A 23,860-nucleotide genomic window follows, 5' to 3' on the forward strand; every position below is an offset into this window, starting at 1 on the left:
CAGATGATGGGGCACAGAGGTCTCCCAGGAGAGAGGGAGGCTCATCCCTGGGCAGCCTGCAGGCACAGCTGGGGATGGACGCAGGCAGGGCACGGCGGCTCTGCCCTTGCTGGCAATTCAGGAATGGCCTGAGCGGGCACAGCTGGTGAGGGCAGGAGCCCGAGGAGCTGGAAGGGCACCTGGCTGAGGAGCTGCTCTGGCTCACAGCCCTCAGGAGGGACTGGAGGAAATGGCAGCTGGAAAATGCAGCTCTTCCACCCAGCCAAGCAGATGCACACAAGGTTATTCAAAGGCTGCTGCACTTGGCCTCAGTGATGGCTCTGCATGAGCACGTGCTGCAAGCAAAGGAAACCAGAGGGAGAAACCACAGAGACCACTCGATACAACACAGATTCGCTGGGATACTGCTGTAAGAAAGCCCATGCAAGACTATCCTTTGGATGAAAATTTTAAAAAACTTTACTAGAAATCTTTCCCAATTCAAGAGAAAATTCTTATCTGCCATGTAAATATAGTTGCAGAAGCTTTTTTTATAGACTTCACGAGTTATGCATTAGAAATGTGCATCAGAAATTCAAATTTTCCAAGAGGAAATATTTAAGGAACCTACCAACCCAAACCATTCTATGATTCTATGAAAACAAGAGAAGCCTCTCCAGTTCCAGTAAAAGTGAACCATAAAAGCAGTAGCACAAAAACAAATGAGATGTATCTGATTATATGACATATTATATACCCACATAATTAGATGCAATATGTAATAATTCCATACACACTTTCTGTAGGCATAGGGATACAGGTGTGAACACTGCAGTGTTAGGTTACTGTCTCAACCTGATGATCTTAAATCCTCGAGCTAAATGATTCTGTGATTCTACGGAGGATATCACAAATACAACATACAGTATGTAATATACAACAATATGATCATATCCATGGGAGCACTCAGGCCTTGCTGTTAAACACAAGCAGCCCTAATCCTCCACAGACCATTGGAGCAAACCCCTTTGGTCCTTCCAACCAGGACCCTACCATAGCCCAGAAAACCCCTGGAAAGCCCCAGGAGCTGCCAGGATGGGGTGGCAGCCCCACATCACCAATACAAACCATGTGCTGTTTACTGGGGAACATGGCAATGTTTAGCTCCTAGCTGAACTCAATCTCAACTGCCTTTTCCAACCTAAATGATGTGATGATCTTGGGAAAAGCCAAAGAGTGTTGAACTAAGGGCTTGCCCCACACCCAGGGAGCGTGGCATGGTTAAACACAAATGGGGGCTGCTGTATTTATCTCTGTTGCAGGGTATTGAAGGGAATTTCTCCATACAACAGCTTGGGGCGATTGCATTAAGAGATGTATAATTTGGTTAGGCTGACCTCAGACTGGAATAAAGAGCTGCTGATTTCCATAATGTCAGCCTGTGACACTCTGAGAGGTCAGGGAACCCACAGCGATACACAATCCACTCTGGGAGCAGTGAAACTGAGAGATCTGCTGGGGCTTGGGGCCAGCAGGGGCAGCACACGGGGAGGCTGGGGGTACCAGGGTCCCTGGCAATGCAGAGTGGGGCTGGGTGCCCAGGCAGGGAGATTGGGGGTCCCATCCCACCACCCCAATCCCTGGCAATGCAGAGCAGGGCTGGGTGCCCCAGGCAGGGAGATTGGGGGTCCCATCCCACCACCCCAATCCCTGGCAATGCAGAGCAGGGCTGGGTGCCCAGGGAGGGAGATTGGGGGTCCCATCCCACCACCCCAATCCCTGGCAATGCAGAGCGGGGCTGGGTGCCCAGGCAGGGAGATTGGGGGTCCCATCCCACCATCCCTGGCAATGCAGAGCGGGGCTGGGTGCCCCAGGCAGGGAGATTGGGGGTCCCATCCCACCACCCCAATCCCTGGCAATGCAGAGCGGGGCTGGGTGCCCAGGCAGGGAGATTGGGGGTCCCATCCCACCATCCCTGGCAATGCAGAGCGGGGCTGGGTGCCCAGGCAGGGACAGGAGCCATCCCCAGGGAGGGCACAAGCAGTGCATGTCCAAAGCTGAGAGCGTCACTCCCGTTTGAGGCTGGCTGGCTCCAGGCAGGGCTGCTGGGGCTCGGGGGGCAGAGCAGAGCAGAGCAGAGCCTGACCTGCCTTCCCCAGCACCGTGCATCAGTGGCAGGCACAAAAAAGTGCTGAGTTACAGTGACCTCCCAAGGAGAAAACAAGACTGGCAGCGCTGCCTGCGAAGCCAGCCTTCCCACGAGTGGAACATCATCCCTGCTAATGCTTTAATTATTATGGCTCCTGAAAATAAGCCTCATCTCATCACCCCGCCTGCCTCAACACAGCAAACTTTCTCCGGGTTGGAAATCATCTCCTTTTCCCCTTTCTCCCTGCTCTGTACACAGCATTACTCAGAAGCAAGCCAAATCCCTTCCAATTATATATCATGACGTTTCCCCAGCGCCGCACTAAAGCGAGGCCCTTCACTTCTAAATGGCATGGTTTATAACAAATTGTCTGTTATACCAGACAGAAACTGATTTCCTCAAACCCAGCATATTAAAGTGAGTACATTCATTCTGGTTGTAACACACAAAATGTGATTATAACAGACACTTTGGGGGCTTTTTAAGGCTAGCGGAGAAGAGGAGGATAAGCTGGAGGGGAAGAAAGAATTGACAAGTAGAGAAATGACAGAGAAAGAGAAACAGCCACGCTGATTTCATTTCTTACAAAACAAAAATCTTTGTGTGCTGTAGAAATGCGCTTTAGTTAACACCGCCAGATAGCCAGAGCAAAAGCTGCCGGTGCTGCCTGAAACGAAAATTGCTCTATTGTGCTGAGAAAACCATTTCCCACAGCGAGCAGAACGCTTTCCAGGTAGTACAAAGCAGATCTGAAACCAACGGGGCCTCATCCTGCCACTGCTGCTCCCTCAAATAATCCCTGGAGCCACGAGGAGCCCCAGCTAAATAAATCAGAGTGAGCGAGGATTATGTGGGAGTGTATCAAGGTTGGGGGATTAGACCGGGATTACCACTAAAACCAGTAATTCCCCATCTTACTGATGGTGGCCATCAGCTCAGGAGGAGCTGGATGGCCACAGCTCTGGGAGCTATTGGGTGTGTGGGTCCTGTTTGGGTCAGAGATGGAGGAGAGAGGGCTCCATCCTGACCTTCTCCTCCTGTGGGCTCAACCAAAGCAGAACCAGAGCAGGACCACGCCTGATTCATGCTCTGCTCACAGAGCAATGCCAGGGCTGCCACTTCCAATACTGCCACCACTGAGCCATCCCAGAGCCATCCCAGAGCCATCCCAGAGCCATCCCAGAGAGCCAGCCAAGGACCTCCCTGCCAGTTCCACCCAGTTCCACCCTCTCACAGAGGGCTCTCCTCTCCCTGTCACACCTCCTGGCCTCTGGCAGCCAGGCCCTGCCACCACGGTGGCCCCAGGGCAGCCCTGGGGACAGAGCCAGCTGCTGTGCCCAGCACGTTTCCCATCCTGGAGCAGCAAACGAACGCCATCTCCCAAAGCAGTGCAAATCTGGCATGTAACAGATCCAGCCACCACACACACACCGTTTGCTTTCAAACACCAAGTCAAGACGCAGGCATGTGAGTGCTACCCAAGGGGGGCTGCTCTGCATGCAGGTCATGTGCCCTGGATCCTAAAGGGCTCAGCATTCAGACCAATTTCCACACCACCCCAATGCAACACGCATTTTTATCAAGGAAGCTGCCTAATGGCTCCTATTAGTTTTGATTTTTAATCTCCTGGTACAACTCCCAGCAATATGCATGCAAAACCTGACAACAAGCCCTTTTGGTTTCAAAGCTGACTTCTCATCCAGCTCAAGGAAGACAAAAAGAGCTCTCAGCAGCAGCAAAGGCCCTGAGCAGCAGTGCCCTTGCAGCTCCAGCGTGTCCCACTGTCCCTGCTGCAGAACCAGCCTGAACTAACAGGGGCCAAGCCTCGTGCTGTCAGCCAGGATCACCAGAGCTGTTCCAAACGCTTCCTACCATCACTGCCTACAGCCACGGGGCACTGAGGGGCTGTGGGCACTGCCCTGAGTGGCACCCTGGCACCCACTGAATCCCAGCAGGGCCAGAGCACCCCAGGATATGCCCCTGCATCCCTGATGCTCTCTTGGCAGCCGTACCCTGGCACAAGCAGAGCTGACAGCCCAGCCCCAGCCAAAGGGAAAGGCTTTATAAGGGTGGGCTCAAACTTCTGTTACACCCTCAGAGCGGGACTGCAGCCCCTCAGACACCCCTCTTTAATCCCTTCCAGATCACCAGGGAAAGATGAGAAGTACCAACAAACCCAATTATTCCCAGCCCCGAGACCTGCCACGGCACTAGAAGAAACATTTCCTGAAGCTCCACAAACAAGGCATCCTTGGGGACGGTTATTTCAAGGCTCCTGACTGATAAAATAAATGAGGTTCACGTTAAAGACCAGCCACATCACAGACCCACCACTGCTGGGGCAGCACGTGCTGCAGAGGCAATAGCTCACCCTCAGCCACAGCCACCATATGCCAAGTGACACTGCCACAGACACATTCTCCCCGTATTTTATCTGCTGTCAGCCCAAGCTTTGCCTTCCCATCAGGAGAAGTCACTCCTAGGTGGAGCAGCAGTGATCTCTCCCCGGTGCTGACACCTCACAGAGCCTCCCTGGGGAAACAGCAGCAGCTCCATTGCTGGGAGCATCCAAAGCAGCCCAGACACAGCACCACTGCAGGGGAGGCTCTGGCTCTGTAAACCCTGGGCAGGGAGTGTGTTTATTACACCCTCAGCCCCAGGAGGTGTGCCAAGAGCACCCTGCACAGCCACAGCACCATGGCACAGCACAGCACAGCGCTGCTCCGGCAGGGATGGCTGCAGGGGCTGCAGGGGCTGCAGGGCTGCCATGCTCCCCCATAGGAACAGCTGCTGGTGTTTCTGTGTCACCCCGAGGGCCAGGACAGGGTGACACCAGCACCAATGAACCACCTCACTCCCAGGGGTCACCAGGATTTATACAAGCCAACAGAACCCACACCACCAGCAAGACAGCCGTGCCTGCAACAGCTGGAAGCATAACACACGGGTTCTGCCAAGAAACATCAACATTCCCACCCTGAACTAAACTTCCAAACAGCTTCCCATTGGGATTTCTCCACCCTGTACCCCGATCCTGCCCTTCTGTCCAGAAGCACTCCAGAGGGGGAGCAGCCCCTGCCAGGACCCGTTTCTCTCACACCAGAGCCCTGGCAGGACTGGTGAGCTGCGTGCTGCCCCTGGCCAGCTCCCGGGGCTGCTGTTCCACTGACACTCCAGCACTCATTACAGGAGACAGACCGGTGTCTGCAGGCAAGTACCAGCTCCTCCCAGAGCACCTCACCTGCACAAGAGATGGGAGAATGGGGCGAGCTGCAGGCACAGGGAGAAACAAGCATCCCCTGTCCCTCACAAGAGGGTGAGCAAGGCAGGGACAGCCCTGGAGGGCACACTCCATGAGACCCCAGCCCAGCTGTTGCACCCAGAGAAGCACAGGCAGCAGTGCCTTCTGCATGCAGCTGCCTGCCAACTTTGTCAGTTGTGATGGTCCTGATGGTCCTTCCATCCTCCCTGGCACCTGAGACCTCCCAGTGCCAGCCTGCACTCCTGGAGAATGCCAGCCTGCGATGGGTTTGTGAATCACGGGCTGGCAGGATGCTCCACTGCTCCAGTGCCCATAGCACCAGCCAGGGATGCACTCCAGAATCCTCTCCAGAAGACACTGCCCCAGGAACACAGGAATTCCTCAGGGAGCACTGCCCACAACAGCAGTGGTCACTGGTGTGGGCCAGCCTGGTACACGACCTCTCAGAGCGGGTTCTGCCCCAGGGGAAGTGCCAAACCCCAGGGTTCAGTGAGCATTCTGCCAGTACCAGCACAGCAGGAGCAGGGCCCAGCACCAGCCCTCTCCAGCAGCCCTGCAGAGCAATGGGCCTGGCTCTCTGCAGCTCCAGGATGAATCTGAAGCAGCTCCTCTGCCTTCAGCAACAGCATTTTGCATTTACACCAGCACACTGAACACAAAACAGAGTGAGCCATAAATATTTCAGCTGCTTTTTCAGCTTTGTTATTCTGTTCAAAGCAGGAAACATGACAAACCTTTGATTGTTTTGCTTAAAACTAAACAATAATTCAAAGAGAGACAAACAAGCAACATTAAATGATGCCTGTGATGTACAGGAAAGCCAAAGAATTGGAAGAAACTGATGAGGATGGTGTGGATGAGAGCAGGTACCACCCATCCCTCCCATGCCAGCCAGGGTCCTGCAGAGTGCAGGGACAGCACTGGGCCAGGTGTGCAGGTGGGCACAATGGGACATGCTGCATGGTCTGCACCCCCAGCAGGGCCTGCAGCCTCCAGAGAACAGCCACCAACACTGCTCCCAACAGCCTTTTCAAAAACCTCCTGTGAAGGCCAGCGTCTGCTCCCCTGAGCATCGCCACACTCAGAATCCTCCTGCCAACAGCCCCCTCCAGGATCCCGGGCACGAGGACACAGCCTGGCCGGGCCCTGAGGGTCACCTCTGGGCTCTCTGCAGGGTCTGGGGATCAAACCCCCACCCACGGCCACACGTCAGGGGTGCTCCAGAGCCCACAGGTGAGTGCTGGCTGCTCCCCCTGCCCATGCTCCATCACTGCCTCCCCCTGGGGTGTGCAGCGCACAGGAACCACCAAAGCAGCGTGCTCTGTGCAACACACAGGAACCACCAAAGCAGCGTGCTCTGTGCAACACACAGGAACAACCAAAGCAGCGTGCTCTGTGCAACACACAGAAACCACCAAAGCAGCGTGCTCTGTGCAACACACAGAAACCACCAAAGCAGCGTGCTCTGTGCAACACACAGGAACCACCAAAGCAGCGTGCTCTGTGCAACACACAAGAACCACCAAAGCAGTGTGCTCTGTGCAACACACAGGAACCACAGCAGTGTGCTTGTCCACCACACAGAAACCGCCAAAGCCTGCCCTGTGCAGCACACAGAAGCCACCCTACTGTGCTCTGCCAGGCACACAGAAACCACCAAAACCTGCCCTGTGCAGCACACAGAAGGCAGCAGTGCCCATTTGCCCAGCAGCCCGTTTTGGCACCACTGGCACTGTCAGAGCCATTTTGGCAGCACTGGCACTGTCACACCAGTTTTGGCAGCGCTGGCACTGTCAGACCCCTGGGCACAGCTCAGCACAAACCCACCCTGGGCACAGTTCAGCACAAACCCACCCCAGGCACAGTTCAGCACAAACCCACCCTGGGCACATCTCAGCACAAACCCACCCCGGGCACAGCTCAGCACAAACCCATCCTGGGCACAGCTCAGCACAAACCCACCCCGGACACAGCTCAGCACAAACCCACCCTGGGCACAGCTCAGCACAAACCCTGCTGATCCTGGGCACACCTCAGCCCGAACCCATCCTGGGCACAGCTCAGCACAAACCTGTGCTGATCCTGGGCACAGCTCAGCCCGAACCCACCCCGGGCACAGCCCCTGGCCGCACCGCGCTCACCTCGGGCAGCGGCATGCCGTTGATGATGAGGTCGGGCTGCTGCGGGCTCTGCCCCGTGAAGGTGTGGTGGTAGATGTGGTTGGAGCCCGCGTTCCTGCTGTTCTGGCTCTCCACGTTGAGGAAGGTGCTCTCGGAGCGGCGGCAGCCCAGCGGCAGCGTCTGCTGGTGGTAGTCGAAGTAGTTGAGGGAGGAGGTGAGGGAGGAGCAGCTGACCACGTTCATTTTGTCCGTCTCCTCCACGTCCCGCGGCACCAGGCGGATGTCGTTCTTGCTGATCTTCTTCTTCTTGCTGGATTTCTTCTGGTGCCCGTAGGAGTACTCCGCGATCCTGGGGGACAGAGGGAAATGAGGGGCTGAGAGCATCCCAAACCCTGCCCCGCGCAGGAACCCAGAGGGCCTGGCCCCATCTCCGTGCGGGCTCTTAGTCATGCACGGTACGTCATGGTTTGGGGCTGGTGGCACAACACAACAACACAACTCTTTAGCTTATTTTCACACGCATAACGTTTTCAGGTCAAACGCGTAAAAAAATGGGAAGGGAGAATGCTTCTGTTTTGACCTAGTCAATGTAATTGTTGATATTTAGTTACTAGAAGTAAAGTCCAGCCTGCAGAAGAGAAAAATGGAGATGTTAAAATCCATGAACTGAAAAGGGTGCCTGCATTCATTTCCATGCCTAATAAGGATTTTAAAAGTGATTTAATTTGGTCCCCGTAATGAAAATTCAAAACGAATAGCAGATTTTTTCCCCAGTTCGTTTTCCATAGCAGTAAATAAAGCAGACCCAGAAGCAGTCCTAGCTGGCAAGCTCCATTCTCTCACACTCCAAAGGCTGTTTGTTTATTAATGCTTTATCTAAACTGCTGGTGTTTTGACTGTCTCCTGATCATACCTGATCTTTTCTCCAATTGAATTCCATTCCTGCCTCACACTGACACGCACATCCCCTTCTGCTGGGAAATGCTTTCACCTTCTCAAAACCAGAGAACAACAACCGTGTGCTTTGCAAAGAAAAATGATCCTTTTTGACCTTTTTATTTCACTGCAAGCTTGTTTTTCTCTGCCTTTCCTCCCCTCTTCGCTTCCCACCTGCCAAAAGAATCAACTGATGAACTGCTTTGTTTGCCTTCTGCAAAACACCAGAGGAAAAAAGTTACTGCAAAACAACACCCAAGCAAATAATGACAAATTATTTGCACCTTGCATTAGTTGAGTCTGCTCGGCTCAGACTGGCTGTGGCTCATCTTCCCACAGTGAGCACCACAACAGTCCCTGCCATTAATTGTACATGCACAGCACTGGGCAACTCGGTATTTCCTAGGGAAGCACATCAAATGCCATGCACAGTCAGAAATGCACATCTGAAAGTCAGGATTTTGCTCCTCTTCTTGTTGTGATAACAGCATTTTAAAAAAATCCAGTAGCTGCAACAGAAATAACTGGATGAATAAATAATACAGTTTATCTGGAAAGGCAAATCTTGGACAAATATTCTTGTTCCAGAAAGCTAATTGCCTGAGCATGAAAATGCCACTAAGTCGAACAGCCCTCATCTGTGCCTCATAAATTAACACGTCATTGGAAGAGTCTCCAGCAGCTCCAGTGAAGAATCTCTCGCACAAGGCACCGCAAAGCCCAAAGGCGTGGGGAGAGGGTGCCTGGTGCCTCCCCAGCCCTGCAGCTGCCTCCTGCCCAGACACACACCGATCACAGCCCCAGCACCCCGAGTGTGCAGAAAAATCACGGCGAGGCAGGGATTGCTGCTGTGCCAACGCTCTATATGCTGCTGACTCGTCCGACAATGCCTGATGAAGCTTTAATTGTTTTGTTTACCTAAATGTTTAAGTTTGGCAATGCGAGAGCCCAATTATTTCCTGCAGGCATTCATTTTTTCTGTCCTTTCTCTATTGACCAATTATTTAATTAAACCGCACTTCATTAATCCCCAAGCCGTCACAGTAAACCCGGGGCTTATGCGTTTGTGGGTAGCTGTTAGGGGCACCACCACAACATGATTTTTATCCATTCAGGTCCCATCCCCTTTTAATGGGCCGAGCTGGCAAGAAATCTGCTCTGTGAGCTTTCACTCGGAGCTAGACATCCCATAATACAGCACAGACCGACCTTTATTTGCAGATGATTTTTCCCCCATCGAGCAAAAAGGCTTATATACGCACTTTACGCTGTGAAAACGGGGTACAATGCCCCGACTCTCTGGCATTATTTCTGCGTAAATAAAACTTTAAAGACCGCACATCCCCCCGCGCCGCTGAATTGCCAGGGGCGAGCGTGCGTTTCCAAGGTAGAGCAAAATTAATTTCCATCCCTCCTCTCTGAAACGACTCGGTGCCGAAGGAACGGAGAAGTCATGGCTATTTCACTAGTAACAGGATTAAACCATTTATGAGGCATTGCAGCTGCTCTTTTATGGCATCTGATTGATATTCATGTGTGGTTAGCATTTGTCTCCTAACTTGTGTAACACAGAGAATAGTAAAAGAGAGACAATAATCGTCGGGCTGTTACATATTCAGGGGACTGGATTTCCCCGCTCAGCCTTTCAGCGCTCCGGGCGCGGGCTGACCTCCCCGCCGGCATTCCGGACCGAGGAGCGCCGGCCCAGCCGGGGCACGATGGCACCGAAACGGCCGGAGCCGTGCCCGGCAGCGCTGCCCGGTGCCGGAGCCGCTCGGGGCTGCTCTCCGTGCCGTGCCGGGGCCGGGAGCCGCAGCGGGCACACAATAGCGCCTTTGAGCGCCCGCCGAGGCTCGGGGATGCCGCTGGCAGCGGCTGCTGCGGGGATGCTGCGGGGCCGGGGGCTCTCCGCCCTGGGCAGCGAACCAGCCGTGCCCCCGGCGAACCCAGGAAAACCGCTCTGTCCGCTGCGAGCGGCGATGGAGCACGGAGAATCCGCGCTGCTGCAACAGATTGCCAAGCCGCACAATTAAGGCGATTCGTTACTCCGCGCTCTCCTCGCAGAGAGCGATTTCTTAAAGCTTTGCAAGAAATCTTCTTGCAGGGGTAGGAACCTCGGTTTTGCTCCTAAGGCAAATCCACCCCTCTTCGCCGCCCCCGAGTATACAGCAGCAAATGCAAAAGTAACAGCGGGGGCAAAAATCAAAGCAGACCCGCAGGTGCACATAAACAAAGGTAGCTTTACCTGCAGTTGTAGGTCCTGATTTCCTTGTTATCCCTTTTGCACTTGACTGCCACAAAGATCATGGTGACAAAAAGAATGGCTGCAATACACCCCAGGGCAATAATGAAAATCAAGGAGAGGTTAACAGATCCTATGGACTCCTGGGCATCCAGGGCTGGAGACAGGTATATCAAAATCAAGGCAGAAGCCGAGAGAGATGTTTTCCCATGGTCGTGAGCCACCACGATGAGCTCATAGGCTGTTTTGGCATTCTCCCCAAAGGCTCTGGTGGTCCTTATCTCCCCATTGACCTGGTCGATCTCAAAAAATCCTCTGTCTCCTTCCACCATTTCGTAGGAAAGTCTGCCATTTTCACCCTCATCATAGTCATCTGCCTTGACCACGGTGACCAGGTAGCCAACCCCCGCGTTCCTGGGGATGTACACCTCCGCCGTCCCGTTGACCAGCGGCGGGGCCGTGATCACGGGCGTGTTGTCATTGACGTCCAGGACGATCACCCTGACGGTGGCATTGCTCTGCAGAGAGGGATTACCCCCATCTTTTGCCAAGACTTTGAACTCAAAGGCCTTGGTCTGCTCATGGTTGAAGGACCTCAAAGCATAGATATCTCCAGAGTTGGGGTTGATGGAGACATAGGTGAAAACAGGCATGTCCCTGACTTGGGAGGGCACGATCTGGTAGGACACGCTGCCATTGAGGCCCAGGTCGGGGTCTCTGGCCGACACCGAGAGCAGGTAGGCCCCCGGGGTGTTGTTCTCCTGCACGATGACTTGGTAATAGGGCTTGGAGAAGTGGGGATGGTTGTCATTCTCATCGGTGATCTTGACGGTGAAGGACTTGGTGGCCTGCAGGGACGGGATGCCATTATCCCTGGCCTGTATGGTGAGGTTGTACTGGTCCCTCTGCTCGCGGTCCAGCCGCCCGTCCACCAGGATGGTGGAGAAGCTCTCGTACTCCTGCAGCCGGAAGGGCACGTTGCCCAGGAGCTTGCACTGCACGCGCCCGTTGGCCCCCGAGTCGCGGTCCGAGACGCGCACCAGGGCGATGACGTAGCCCGGCGGGGCGTTCTCGCTCACCTCCACCAGCTCGCTGTTGACAGACAGCAGGTTGATGAGGGGCGGGTTGTCGTTGGCGTCCTGGACGCTGATGGTCACTTTGCAATGGGCAGGGATGGAGTTAGGCCCCAGGTCCTTGGCCTGCACGTCCAGCTCATAGACGTGGCCCTCCTCGTAGTCGATGGCACCGCTCACCGTGATGAGGCCGCTCTGGGGGTCGATCTGGAAGAGCTCCCGGGCCCGCTCAGAGACGTAGCTGTGGAAAGAGTAGAGCACCTGGCCGTTGGTGCCCTCGTCCGGGTCGGAGGCGTTAAGGCGGATGACCGGCGTCCCCGGCGGGGCATTTTCAGGCACGCTGACGGTGTAGGCTGGCTCCTCAAAGAGCGGGTTGTTGTCGTTGGAGTCGATGACGCGGATGCTGAGCTCCACCGTGCCAAAGTTGGGCGGGTCACCACCATCCAGCGCCGTGATCACGTAGCTGTAGTGGGACTGGGTCTCACGGTCCAGGCTCTTCTCCACCACCAGCTCAGCAAAACGAGACCCGTCCCCCCGCGTCTTGGTCTCCAGCCCAAAGAGGTCGTTGGGGGTGATCTCATAGCTCTGCACCCCAAAACTGCCCGAGTCCGGGTCATAGGCACTCTCCAGCGGCACCCGGGTGCCAGGGCTGGCCGTCTCCGAGATCTCCAGCTCGATTTGGTCCGTGGGGAAGCTGGGCGCGTTGTCGTTAAGGTCCTTGATCTCCAGCTTGATCACGCAGATCTCCATGGAGCTGGACATCACCTCCAGCGAGATGACACACTTGGGGCTCTGTCGGCATAGCAGGTCCCTGTCGATCTTCTGCTTGGTCACCAGCAGCCCGGAGCCGGGGCTGATGTCCACCAAGTGGGGGGCCGAGTTAGAGACCACCCGGAAAGCGGCGGGCTGCCGGGGGTCCAGCACGAACCCGGCGTCCCGGGCGTCCTTGGCGACGTTGGCGATCACCGTGCCGGCCCGCTGCTCCTCCTCCACCGAGTACTTGAGGTTGACGAGGGCCCCGGCGCCGGCCCAGAGCAAGGCGGCCCCCAGCAGCGCCGGGAGAGCCCCCATGGCCGCGCCGCCGCTCCGCCCGCCGCGCCGCGCCCCGACGGCCGCCGGCCGCGCGCCTCAGCGGCCCGCCGCGCTCATGCGGGCAGCGCCCGCCGGGCTGCCCCGGCGGCGGCGGCGAGCGGCTGCGGGCGCCGGAGCCGCGGTCCCCCGCGCACACGCCAACGCCGTCCGCTCAGGCGCTCCGTGCCGGCGGCGCCGCGGAAGGGCCGGGCATGGCGAGCGGGTGCGGGCGCAGAAGCGGGGCGCTGAGCCGAGCGGTAGCGGAGCGAGGAGCGAGGAGCCGAGCCGTGCAGCGCAGCGCCGAGCCAGCCGAGCCCGCTCCCGCCGGCGCTCGCTGCGGCGGCCGCACGCCACTGCCCGCAGTCCGGAGCGCCGGCGGGCGGCGCGGGGGCGGGCGGCGCGGGGGCGGGCGGCGGCCGGCGCAGCCAATGGGCGCTCGGGGGCGGGACCGGCGCGCCGCGCCGCCGCCAATGGGAGAGCGCCGCCGGCCGGGGGCGGGGCCGGGGCGGGGCCGGCGGCGCGGACGGGAGCGGAGCGGGAGCGGAGCGGGCACGGAGCCGCGCGGAGCGGAGCGGGACCGGACCGAGCCGCTGCCCAAGCCGGGAGCCCGCTGTCCCTACTGTCCCTGCTGTCCCTGCTCCCCTGCCCCGCTGAGACCGTCCCGCTGCCCGGGAGCTGCGGACGCAGTGGTGTTTTGGCTCCGCGGCAGCGGTTACCGGCGGTTACTTCTTCAGCCAGTGCGCGCTGGGCGGTGGCGGATCTCGCGGGCAGCGTGGGGACCACAGAATCCCGCGGAACGCCCAAAGTCCGTTCAGTAGAGACCCAACCCTCTGGGGCAGGAGGACCCCGCCCCGCCGGGCAGTGTTCCCGGGAGCCGGCGAGGGGCCCGGGACCGCCCAACGCCCCCGGGAGGCTCCAGCCCCGCAGCGCTCGCTGCACCCTGCTGAACCCTGGAGAAACCACCGCGGTACCGTGTCCTTCTAACATAACGATGAAATAAAGCGTTCCCGAGTGCGTGTGCCCGTGCCTTACCTCCCGTCTCCGCGCCGTCCGCAAGGTCCCGGGGGCTCTGTGCGGGGCCGGGGGAAGATGTCACCGGGAAAACCCCCGGCGGGTCGCGGTTCGGAAACCTCCTAACACGCCGCTCCCCTCCCCGGGGTTACAGCGGAGCCGGTACCGGCGCCGCCGTCGGCAAAGCGTCCCGCAGCCCGCCGGTCGGCAGCGGGCAGGCAGCGAAGGGAGAGGGGGGCAGCGGGGCGGGGGTCCGGTGCATCTGCCGCGGCACGGGTCCCACTGGGTGGTTGGCATCGAGAACCGACACCTGGGCGGTGCCGCGCCCCGCGGGCACGGCCCGGTGTGGCCCGGCCCGGCCCGGTCCTGCCCCGCCCCGCCCGGCCCAGCCCAGCCCAGCCCGGCTCGGCCCGGCCGCGCCGTCGGGCCCCGGCGCGCCTTCCCAGGCACAAGAGCGCCATCTGGCGGCCGCGCGGGGGGCGGCACCGAGACACCGAGAGAACGGGATACCGAGAGAGCGGAACACCGAGACACCGGGACACCACCGGGACACCGAGAGAATGCGACACCGGGATACCGAGACACCGGGACACCGAGCGAACGGGACACCGGAACACCGGGACTCCGGAACACCCGGCCTGGGCGGGGTCCTCGCGCGGCACGGGCCCCTCCCGGCTGGGAGGGCCCGTAGAGGGTGACCGGGGCACCCCCTGCCGCCAGGGACAGCATCCATGCACGGTCACCGTCCCCGGGACAGCATCCGTTCAGAGACACCGTCCCCGTGATCCCATCCCGCATGGCATCTGTCCGGGGACACCCACCACTCTCCGGTGACACCTGTCCCGGACAGCAGCGCCCTTTGTCTCCATCCCCCGGGACAGCGTCCCTCCAGGGTGCCCCCGTCCAGGGAGGGACACAGCGCCCGGGGACAGCCGAGGGGACCCGCTCCATCCTGCGGGACACCGCAGGGACGCAGGCCCCCATTTCCGCTGCCGTGTCCGGGAGCCGAAGGACAACAGCCGGCAGAGGAAAGGCCTTTGGCAGGTGTTCCTTCTCCCGTCCGGCAAGCAGCAGCGTAGGTCACTGTGACCCACGGGGGAGTGGCAGTGGGACACGGAGGGGTGGCATGTGGGGACGGCACGAGGGGCAAGGCCCTGTCGAAGTCTTCCATGAGAAAATTAATTCTGATTACTTGAACTGTGCCGTGCGGATTGAAAACCTGGCTGAGGGATCATAAACAAAGGGTAATTAGAAGCAGGGGGAGGTGTTTATGGGGTACTGCAGGGATCTAGGTTAGGGCTGCTCTCATTTAATACCCTCATTAATGACCTGGAAAGAGGGAGTAAACTACACATTAATGAATTTGGCAGATGATGCTATACTGGGAGGTGCTGTGAGCTCCAGCAAGCATAGAAAATTAACACAAAAAGGGCCTAGCGAGATTAGAAACACGGGCAGGAAGCGGCGAAAGGAGCTGCGCCGTGCACAGATGTGAGCGGAGCGACAGCAGGGCTGAGCCGAGCTGAGCCGAGCCGAGCCGAGCCAAGCCAAGCCAAGCCAAGCCAAGGCGCGGTGCAGAGCGACGCCCCAGAGAAAAGCGGGGGCCAGGGGTCAGCAGGGGGACGCTGCCGTGCGGGGGCAGCGGGGACGGACGGGGCGGTCCCGCCCGGCTGCGGGGCTCAGGGGCGGCCCCAGCGCCGCTCCCGGCACAGCCGGGCTGGCGGCCGTTCACAGGGAAGCCACACAAATGATCAAAGGCACGGAGAGACTGATTTCTGAAAGAAGATTAAAAGGCTTAAATATATATATTGCTTGGTTAAGAGCTGTCCGTGGGGAGACAAACTAAGAGCCTTACAGATCTGGTTGGAGTAAATAGAGAGGGAGGGAAGGAATTATTTAATAGAGTACAAGGGGCATCACCAGAAGGGATGACAGGAAATGAAGAAATGGAGCGTTTAGGTTGAATGTCACAGGGGGAAAAAATCCCTTCTGCTGACAGCGAAAATTATGAGACTGCCACGTGGTTCCCTGGAGGGAGAAAGTTCTGTGGCTTGAGATATTTAAAACCAGACAGGATCAGTCTGAATATAAAAGCGCCTGGGATCAGCCACTGGCAGGGGCTGGGCAGGGATGCACCTCATTTCCCAGCTCTTTTTCCACTGAACTATTTCTTTATAGATCATACCTAGAAAAGACCTGCATTTCTTTATCGCATATACATATTTCTGCTGCTATAAAGGAAACCACAGACAATGGATGCTGTGCCAATCACCTCAAAGCCAGGCAGGGCTGAAAAGGCCCTGAGATCAGAGGAACTTCACCTCTGTGGGTGCAAAGGGGGATTAGAAGTGGGTCAATAACTGACAGGAGGTTGCTGAGTGTAGAACCTGAACAGCGTGATGTTCACAAGGTCTCCAGGTGTGCCTCCTGTAGAACATCTCACCTCCCACGCTTTCCTGCAGGATGCTCTCCAGCTGAGCAAGGAGAAGCCAGGCCACAGCTGGCCAGCCACCCGTCACCTGTGGCCTTGGTCACTCTGCACCTGTTCACCTGCAGCTCGCTGTGTCAGAGGGATCCCTTCGGAACAGAACAAGCATCGATTGCAGCCCCACCTCTTCCCCATGTCCTGCCTCACTGGAGCTCTGTGCGTGCTGTCAGCAGGATGGATTAATAGTCCCATTATCAGTTCAGATGGATGGCCAGGGTGAGGAGAAAACATCGCGTCCCAGGGAACTCAAGTAGGCACATTAATAAAGATGCCACACGTTGGCGCTGAGATCCAAAAGCTTCACTCCGCTCCTTGCAGCACAATTAGCTCACGCCAAGCCCAGCACTCCTGTTGCAGTGCGCCTGCTGCTGCCCTTGGCATCACTCCTGGTGGCCTGGCTGGGAGGGAGCTGGTGACAGGGTGGTGCCCGCGCTCCCCCTGGCCAAAGCCCCGCAAGCCCGTTCTGTAGCAGCGCCTCCTGCTCCTGCTGGGCGGCTGCATCGTCCCCCTCGGAGCCCGGGGCCACAGGAGGAGGCTGAGAGCAGGATGGCACCAGACCTGTCTGTCACCCGCCTCATTGCTGGGGCTGGGCAGCACGGGACAGAGATCTGATCTGCCCACCCTGTAGCATAAGGAAAGCTTTGAATTATATGCAAGAAGTGCAGCTTGCAGCTCTTTGTTTGAGCACTAACGTGACGACTCCTCTCCAGCCCTCATCCCTGTCAGAAAGTAAATCTCAGCATCTGAAAGGTGTATATTTTAAACCATGGTATCAGGGGTTTTATTGAGCATTCCTTGTGCGGGGATGGTGGGAAAGGACAGGCAGGGAGCAGCCCTTGCCCACAGATCTCTGCTCCTGCTCACATCCTGCCTGCCCTGGGCTGTGGGGCTGCAGAGCAGGGTGGGCTGGGGGGTTCAGTGCCTGCCCTCATCCCTCAGGCCCCTGCACCAGCCCCCTCATCCTCTGCTGGAGCCGGGGGGAGCAAAGGCAGCACCCCATCTCTCTGCAGAACTGGGCAGAGCACGCACAAAATAGTTTGAAAATTTGAAATCTGTTTTAAACATCAAAGACAAACTTTATCTTTTTAATTTTTCAGAACCTTTCTTTTGGTTTCTCAGTTCTGAAGTGTTGTTTTTCCCCTCTCCAGCACCTTTTCTTTTAGCTACTAGGTGAAGTAAAATAAATGATGTAGGTTTATTTTTTTTCCTTTCTTTGCTTATCCAGTTCTGCACAACTTGAAAGCTTTTCAAAGTATCGGGTGTCAGGAGTTACAGTTTAGGTTTGTGGTTTTTCTTCCCCTTGAAATGTTTCTAATATCACAGTGAAGTAGAAAAAGAAAAAACCTGTGGCATAGAAAAAGGAAGTGAAGAAATAGGAAGACTCAGAGCAAAATCCCCAGACCATTCAGCCATGAAACCTCTACTGTGTGATGAGAAAGAGAAGCCCTAAATGGAGAAAAATACAAGTTTTTATATTCGGGGGGTGTTTGGAAAATGAGACAAAGTATTCAGCTTAGATTTAAAGACATTTTTCTTTTCATCTCAAGGGAATTCAGTGCCCATTGTCAAGAGGGTTTGGAGTAAGGAGATCCTGGCCAGCTCTGCCCATCATCCCTCTGAGAGCCAAACCTTATTGAGCATCTGCAGGACTTGCAGACATCTGTATGTGCAACTCTGTTAGCACTTTGCACATAGTGCAGATAAGAGACCGCTGCTGTAAAATATTGAGTCTTTAGACTATAAAAAACTGTCTTTCTAAGCTGAAATCTAACTTTATTTGTACTCCTGCAATTCCACCCAAGTCAGCAGGGTTTCCTGGCTGTTAGCAAGGGCACAGTCTGGCACGCTCCTTGCACTGAAGAGGTTAAAGTGCCAAAGAGAGGACAACATCGCTCTGAGGAATTCGATAAACTCCTATCACTCAATACTTTAATTCACTTTTACTGATGCAGCATCTTTTATCAAAGATTACATAATGCTGAATAATCATGAAGCACATAATGCAGAACCAGACAGGCAGCCATAATCAGATTTAAAGCCTGTATTATAAAAGTGACAGGTGCAGGGCTGATTCTCTGCTCCAACTCTGGTGTCAGTCCAGAGGAAGCCCGCTGGACCCAGTCCCAATTCACACAGCCTGTCTGGCAGCACAGCGTGGGGAACGGGGAGAAATGCCCGTGGGGAAAGGGGAGAAATGCCCGTGGGGAAAGGGGAGAAATGCCCGTGGGGAAAGGGGAGAAATGCCCGTGGGGAAAGGGGAGAAATGACCGTGGGGAAAGGGGAGAAATGACCGTGGGGAAAGGGGAGAAATGCCCAGCTGGGCTCTCTGAAGGTGCCTGAGGAGCCAGCAGCCCCATCCTGTGTGACAGAAGCAGCACAGGGCACAGCCAGGAGTGGGAGGGAGCTGCCTCTCCCCAGCCTGCACGAGACAAGAGCGAGGCAAGGGCAGCCAGCATCACAGGACGGTGTGGCTTGGAAGGGACCTGAAGGATCTTCCAGTTCCAAACCTTCCCACAGCCAGGGACACCTTCCACCATCCCAGGCTGCTCCAAGCCCTGTCCAAGCCGTGCTTGAGCACTCACAGAGATGGGGGATCCATGGCTTCTCTGGGAACCCTGTGCCAGGGCCTCTCCACTCTCACAGGGAAGAATTTCTTTCTAATATCTAACCTAAATCTATCCTCTGCCAGTGTGAAGCCATTTCCCCTTGCTCTGTCATTCCATGCCCTTGTTCAATTCCCTCTCCAGCTCTCCTGCAGCCCCTTTAGGTACTGCAAGGGGCTCTGAGGTCTCCCTGGACCCGAGACGCGAAGCAAAGCATGCTGCATGGTTCAGGGGGCTGCAATAAGTGATACAGCCTTTCCCCCACCTCACTGCTCTGTGTCCCGCTGGCTGCTGCAGGATCACACAAAAGAACTGCGGCTTGCTTGATTCAATCCCATCTTCTGCTAGGAAAGATGACCTGGAGCTCTGGAGGGGGCTGCTGATCACCCCTGAGTGCCTCCCCACAGTGCAGTAGCTCACCTGCACCTGGCAGCCCGTGGGGAGACACACATCCCAGCCATGCCGCCTAAATATTTCCCATGCAATCAATTCCAGGGTATAAAACCATCAAACAGGATAACCTTGTGATCAAATGGCCAATAGAGAGAAGCGCTTAATATTCCCCGCTCCAGGTAATGAGCCGTATTTCCAGCCCGGGCCCCGAACACACATCACGGCGCGCTAACTGCCCTGCGCTCGCCGGCACAACAGCTAAAGCAGAGATTAAAGGCAGGGGGGAGAGAGGAGGGAGGGCAGAAGGCGAAGCTCGGGGAGGATGGGATGTGTGCCGGGGGCACGTGCAGGGGGCGAGGCGGGAGCGGCCCCCGGAGCAGGGGCAGGAACGGGAGCGGCCCCCGGGGCAGGAACGGGAGCGGCCCTGGGGCAGGAACGGGAGCGACCCCCGGAGCAGGGGCAGGAACGGGAGCGGCCCCCGGGCAGGAACGGGAGCGGCCCCGGGGCAGGAACGGGAGCGGCCCCGGGGCAGGAACGGGAGCGGCCCTCGGGACAGGAACGGGAGCGGCCCCCGGGGCAGGAACGGGAGCGGCCCTCGGGACAGGAACGGGAGCGGCCCCCGGGGCAGGAACGGGAGCGGCCCCGGGGCAGGAACGGGAGCGGCCCCGGGGCAGGAACGGGAGCGGCCCCCGGGGCAGGAACGGGAGCGGCCCCGGGGCAGGAACGGGAGCGGCCCCGGGGCAGGAACGGGAGCGGCCCCCGGAGCAGGGGCAGGAACGGGAGCGGCTCCCGGGACAGGAACGGGAACGGCCCCGCTCCCCACATGGCTCGGCCGCCTGCGTGCGGGCCGGAGCCGCTGCTGGCCCCGCAGGTGAGCAACAGACGGCCCCGGGCTGGGCACGGATGGATGGAGAGGCAGCCAAGGCTCTCCCTGCAGGAGATCCGCCTGCCGGTGAAGGTTATCCCGGGTGATGGGACAATCTCCGCTCTCTCTGCCCTGCTTACAAACAGCACATCTTAATTCAGGCTCCGGGTCCCCGCGTGGACAAACAGATTGTGATGGTCGGGGAATAGAGACACCTGGGGAAAGACAGTGATTTAGTGGAACAGAGCAATGCAGTGTCTCGAGTCTGAGCGGCTCCACAGATAACACAGAGAGCTCAGCCAACTCCGACAGCCGCTCCAGCAACACCCAGCCCATCTTTCACAACACTCGCGAACGGAGCTAAATCACTTGTTCTGCATTTCTCTTTCTGCTTTTCTCCCCCTTTATTTCTGGATGCTACTTAGTCTGCTGCTGACTCCATGCAAGGGGTCAGAGACACTGCACCTCTTCCATCTTCCAGCACAAACTGGAAGATGTGGAACTGGCAGAACACTGACAGCTCCCAAAATTCATCTGCCTTTACCCCTGAGCCACAAGGCTCCTTCCCAGCACGCCAACAGGCAGGACTCATTTCTGGGATGTGCAGCCTCCTGCTGCAGCCCTGAGCGTCAGCTGGGGGATTTCAGCAGCATTCCTCAGCTGGTGCAATTTGTCCTGGCTGCAGAGCTGCTGGCAGAGATCCAGCACCAGCTGAGAAGCAGCCACGGGGCTGAGAGCAGGCTCCAGCTCCATCCCACCAAGGTGCCCACATCACGGAATCTGGCTCTGGTTCCTTCCATCCCACCAAGGTGCCCACATCAGGGACTCTGGCTCTGGTTCCTTCCATCCCACCAAGGTGCCCACATCACGGAATCTGGCTCTGGCTCCTCGCTGGTTTTGACTTTGGCATTTCAAGGCTGCCTGCCCACATCCCACACCCAGGCACCTGGCAGCCCAGGCACCAGTCCCAGTGCACTTCCCTCCTCCCTGGCATCCCCTACTGCAACTTCTGCAACTGCAGACACAGGGAGGCTGCAGAATGCACCCACCAAAGCCCCAGATCTCCCCCAGCATTGCCACGTGGGTTATTTTCACCCATCAAACTGAGACTGGCAGGTTGTGGCTCCCCTCCTGCCCTGTCTGCAGTGAGCCTGATGCTCCTGCCCCGCAGCACAGCCAGGTGAGCAGTGGTGTTTGAGCTGAGGATGTCAGGGAAAGGGATTCCTCACATAACATCACCTGGGAGAGGAGGCAGGAAATGCTAGAAAAATGCCTAACAATTGTAATTATGTCCTCCTGAAATGGCTACACGATGTCAGACAAGGGCTGGCATATCTTAGCACAACTGAACCTGGGTGGATGCTGTTCCAAGCCAGTGATTAATAGCCTGCAAGGATTTGTTTTGGCAAGGTGGAAAAAACTGAGTAGAGTGTCTAAAAAGATGCCAGATGGATGGCCTGGAGCAGAGCCCCCCAGCCTGCCACCAGCACACTCCAGAGCAAGGGCCTGCTCCTTATTTGTGGGGTAAGAGCCTCCTGGCAGGGAGCAGCTCCTGCTGCTGCCCCAGCACTCCCCGAGCTGCTCCCAGAGCCTGGCAGGGCAGGTGCAATGCTGAATGCAAGGGGCAGCCTGCAGGCAGGGGGCTGGCTCTGCCTCCTGCAGCACGGCATGGGGAGGCAGCTGTGCCACCATCCCTGCAGTAGCCGTGCCACCAATCCTGCAGCAGCCGCGCCACCATCCCTGCAAGCAGCCGTGTCACCATCCCTGCAGCAGCCGTGCCACCATCCCTGCAGCAGCCGCGTCACCAATCCTGCAGCAGCCGCGCCACCATCCCTGCAGCAGCCGCGCCACCATCCCTGCAGCAGCCGCGCCACCATCCCTGCAGCAGCCGCACCACCATCCCTGCAGCAGCCGCGCCACCATCCCTGCAGCAGCCGCGCCACCATCCCTGCAGCAGCCGCGCCACCATCCCTGCAGCAGCCGCGTCACCATCCCTGCAGCAGCCGTGCCACCATCCCTGCAAGCAGCTGTGTCACCAATCCTGCAGCAGCCGCACCACCATCCCTGCAGCAGCCGTGCCACCATCCCTGCAGCAGCCGCGTCACCATCCCTGCAGCAGCCGCACCACCATCCCTGCAGCAGCCGCGTCACCATCCCTGCAGCAGCCGCGTCACCATCCCTGCAGCAGCCGCACCACCATCCCTGCAGCAGCCGCGCCACCATCCCTGCAGCAGCCGCGTCACCATCCCTGCAGCAGCCGCGCCTCCACAGAAAGTTCTGGGCCTCCTTTCCACTGGAGTGCCCTGACCAAGCCCAGGCTGCTCTTTCTCCCCTTGCCCAGCAGGCAGCACTCACTCATTTGCCCTGGGATGATGAGACATCCCCTTGTGGGCACCCAGAGCAGCAGCTGCTGCTCCAGCAGGGCACAAGCACAAAGCAGTGTCCCTCGAGAGGGCACCCAGCTGCCCTGGAGCAGGGGCACAGCGTGCCCGGTCTGTACAGGTGCCCAGCCTGCACAGGGTGCCCATCCTGCCCAGCCTGGGGAGGATCTGCCCTCTCCCCAGAGCCCCGGGACAATGTCCCACCATGCCAGCAGGGACCCTGTCCTTGAGAGAAGGGCGTGCTGGGGAGGTGGCAGCAGAGCCCATCCAGGTACCAATTGCCATCAGGTACCAATCTCTCAGTGTCTGCTGATGCCAACCTATCCTGATTGTGAGGCTCAGGATAAAAGTGAGCCCAGCTGGGCCGTAAGATATATTGTTTGGATCAGGCTGAGAATCAGTTATGCAGTGTTTTATTAACCATAATGGATAGCTGTGCCTGGTAAAATGAGTAATAATCTTGTTTAAGGGCTCGCTCCTGAATCACACAGCGCTGTTGCCAATGCTACAAACTTTCCTCACTGCTCTGCAGGCCAAATTCTGTCCTGGAGCAAGCAATACCCTGGACAGAAGACCACAAATCAGACAGAAACAGCTTTCTGCCTTTTTTCATAAGAAATAGAGGTAATATGACATGTAGCATCTTCCATCTCCCAGTCCCTCTGATTTTCACACTCCATCTCATCACAGTCCATCAGCAGAGCTATCTCACCCAGCACTTACCCAGCCTGCTGCTCCACATCCAGCCTGGTGTTTCCCTGGCACACAGCTCTGCCTGGGGTAAATGGCTGCTGGCTAATGGAAGGAAATAGAGGAAAAAATAATTTACATCAGCTGAGCATTCTGTACGCTGTTATTTTGTGATCATCTATAATTTTGATCTATTAACAGTAAAAGGTGCATCTGTTCCCTGGGTTCATCTTGTTTACAGGTGATGTAAACAAAACCCAGGGACTGGTGAGCTGTTTGGGGGAGATTTTGTATTTCTGCAGACACCCCTGAAAGCCAGGGTGGCACGTGGAGAGGGACAGCACCCACCTGATGGAGGAGCCAGGAGGAGCAAGGAGACACCACAGCCATCACCCAGCTCTGGGCAAGGAGCAGCAGGAGGGACAGCACCCACCTGATGGAGGAGCTGCCTTTAGAGCAAGAGCTGCTGCAGCGTGTGACACCTCAGGAGTGCCACGAGGAGCCAGGAGGGGCAAGGAGACACCACAGCCTTCACCCAGCTCTGGGCAAGGAGCAGCAGGAGGGACAGACACCCAGGCACTGGGCAGAGCACACAGA

The 23,860-nt window shown here is 57.3% G+C and overlaps 1 protein-coding gene across 2 annotated transcripts in view; it reads right to left on the reverse strand.

Moving 5' to 3' along the window:
- Window positions 1–12,832, reverse strand: part of PCDH19 (protocadherin 19) — a 60,120-nt gene extending 47,288 nt beyond the window's left edge. For both annotated transcript variants that reach the window (XM_058814083.1, XM_058814081.1), the window contains exons 1-2: window positions 10,692–12,832; window positions 7,532–7,859 (exon numbers count right to left, since the gene is read on the reverse strand). In XM_058814083.1, the coding sequence (XP_058670066.1) occupies window positions 7,532–7,859; window positions 10,692–12,832 (2,469 nt within the window). The remainder of the gene's footprint in view (window positions 1–7,531; window positions 7,860–10,691) is intronic.
- Between the last annotated feature and the right edge of the window lie 11,028 nt (window positions 12,833–23,860).

This window comes from Ammospiza caudacuta, chromosome 14, assembly GCF_027887145.1.
Source record: "Ammospiza caudacuta isolate bAmmCau1 chromosome 14, bAmmCau1.pri, whole genome shotgun sequence".
Taxonomy (NCBI): domain Eukaryota; kingdom Metazoa; phylum Chordata; class Aves; order Passeriformes; family Passerellidae; genus Ammospiza; species Ammospiza caudacuta.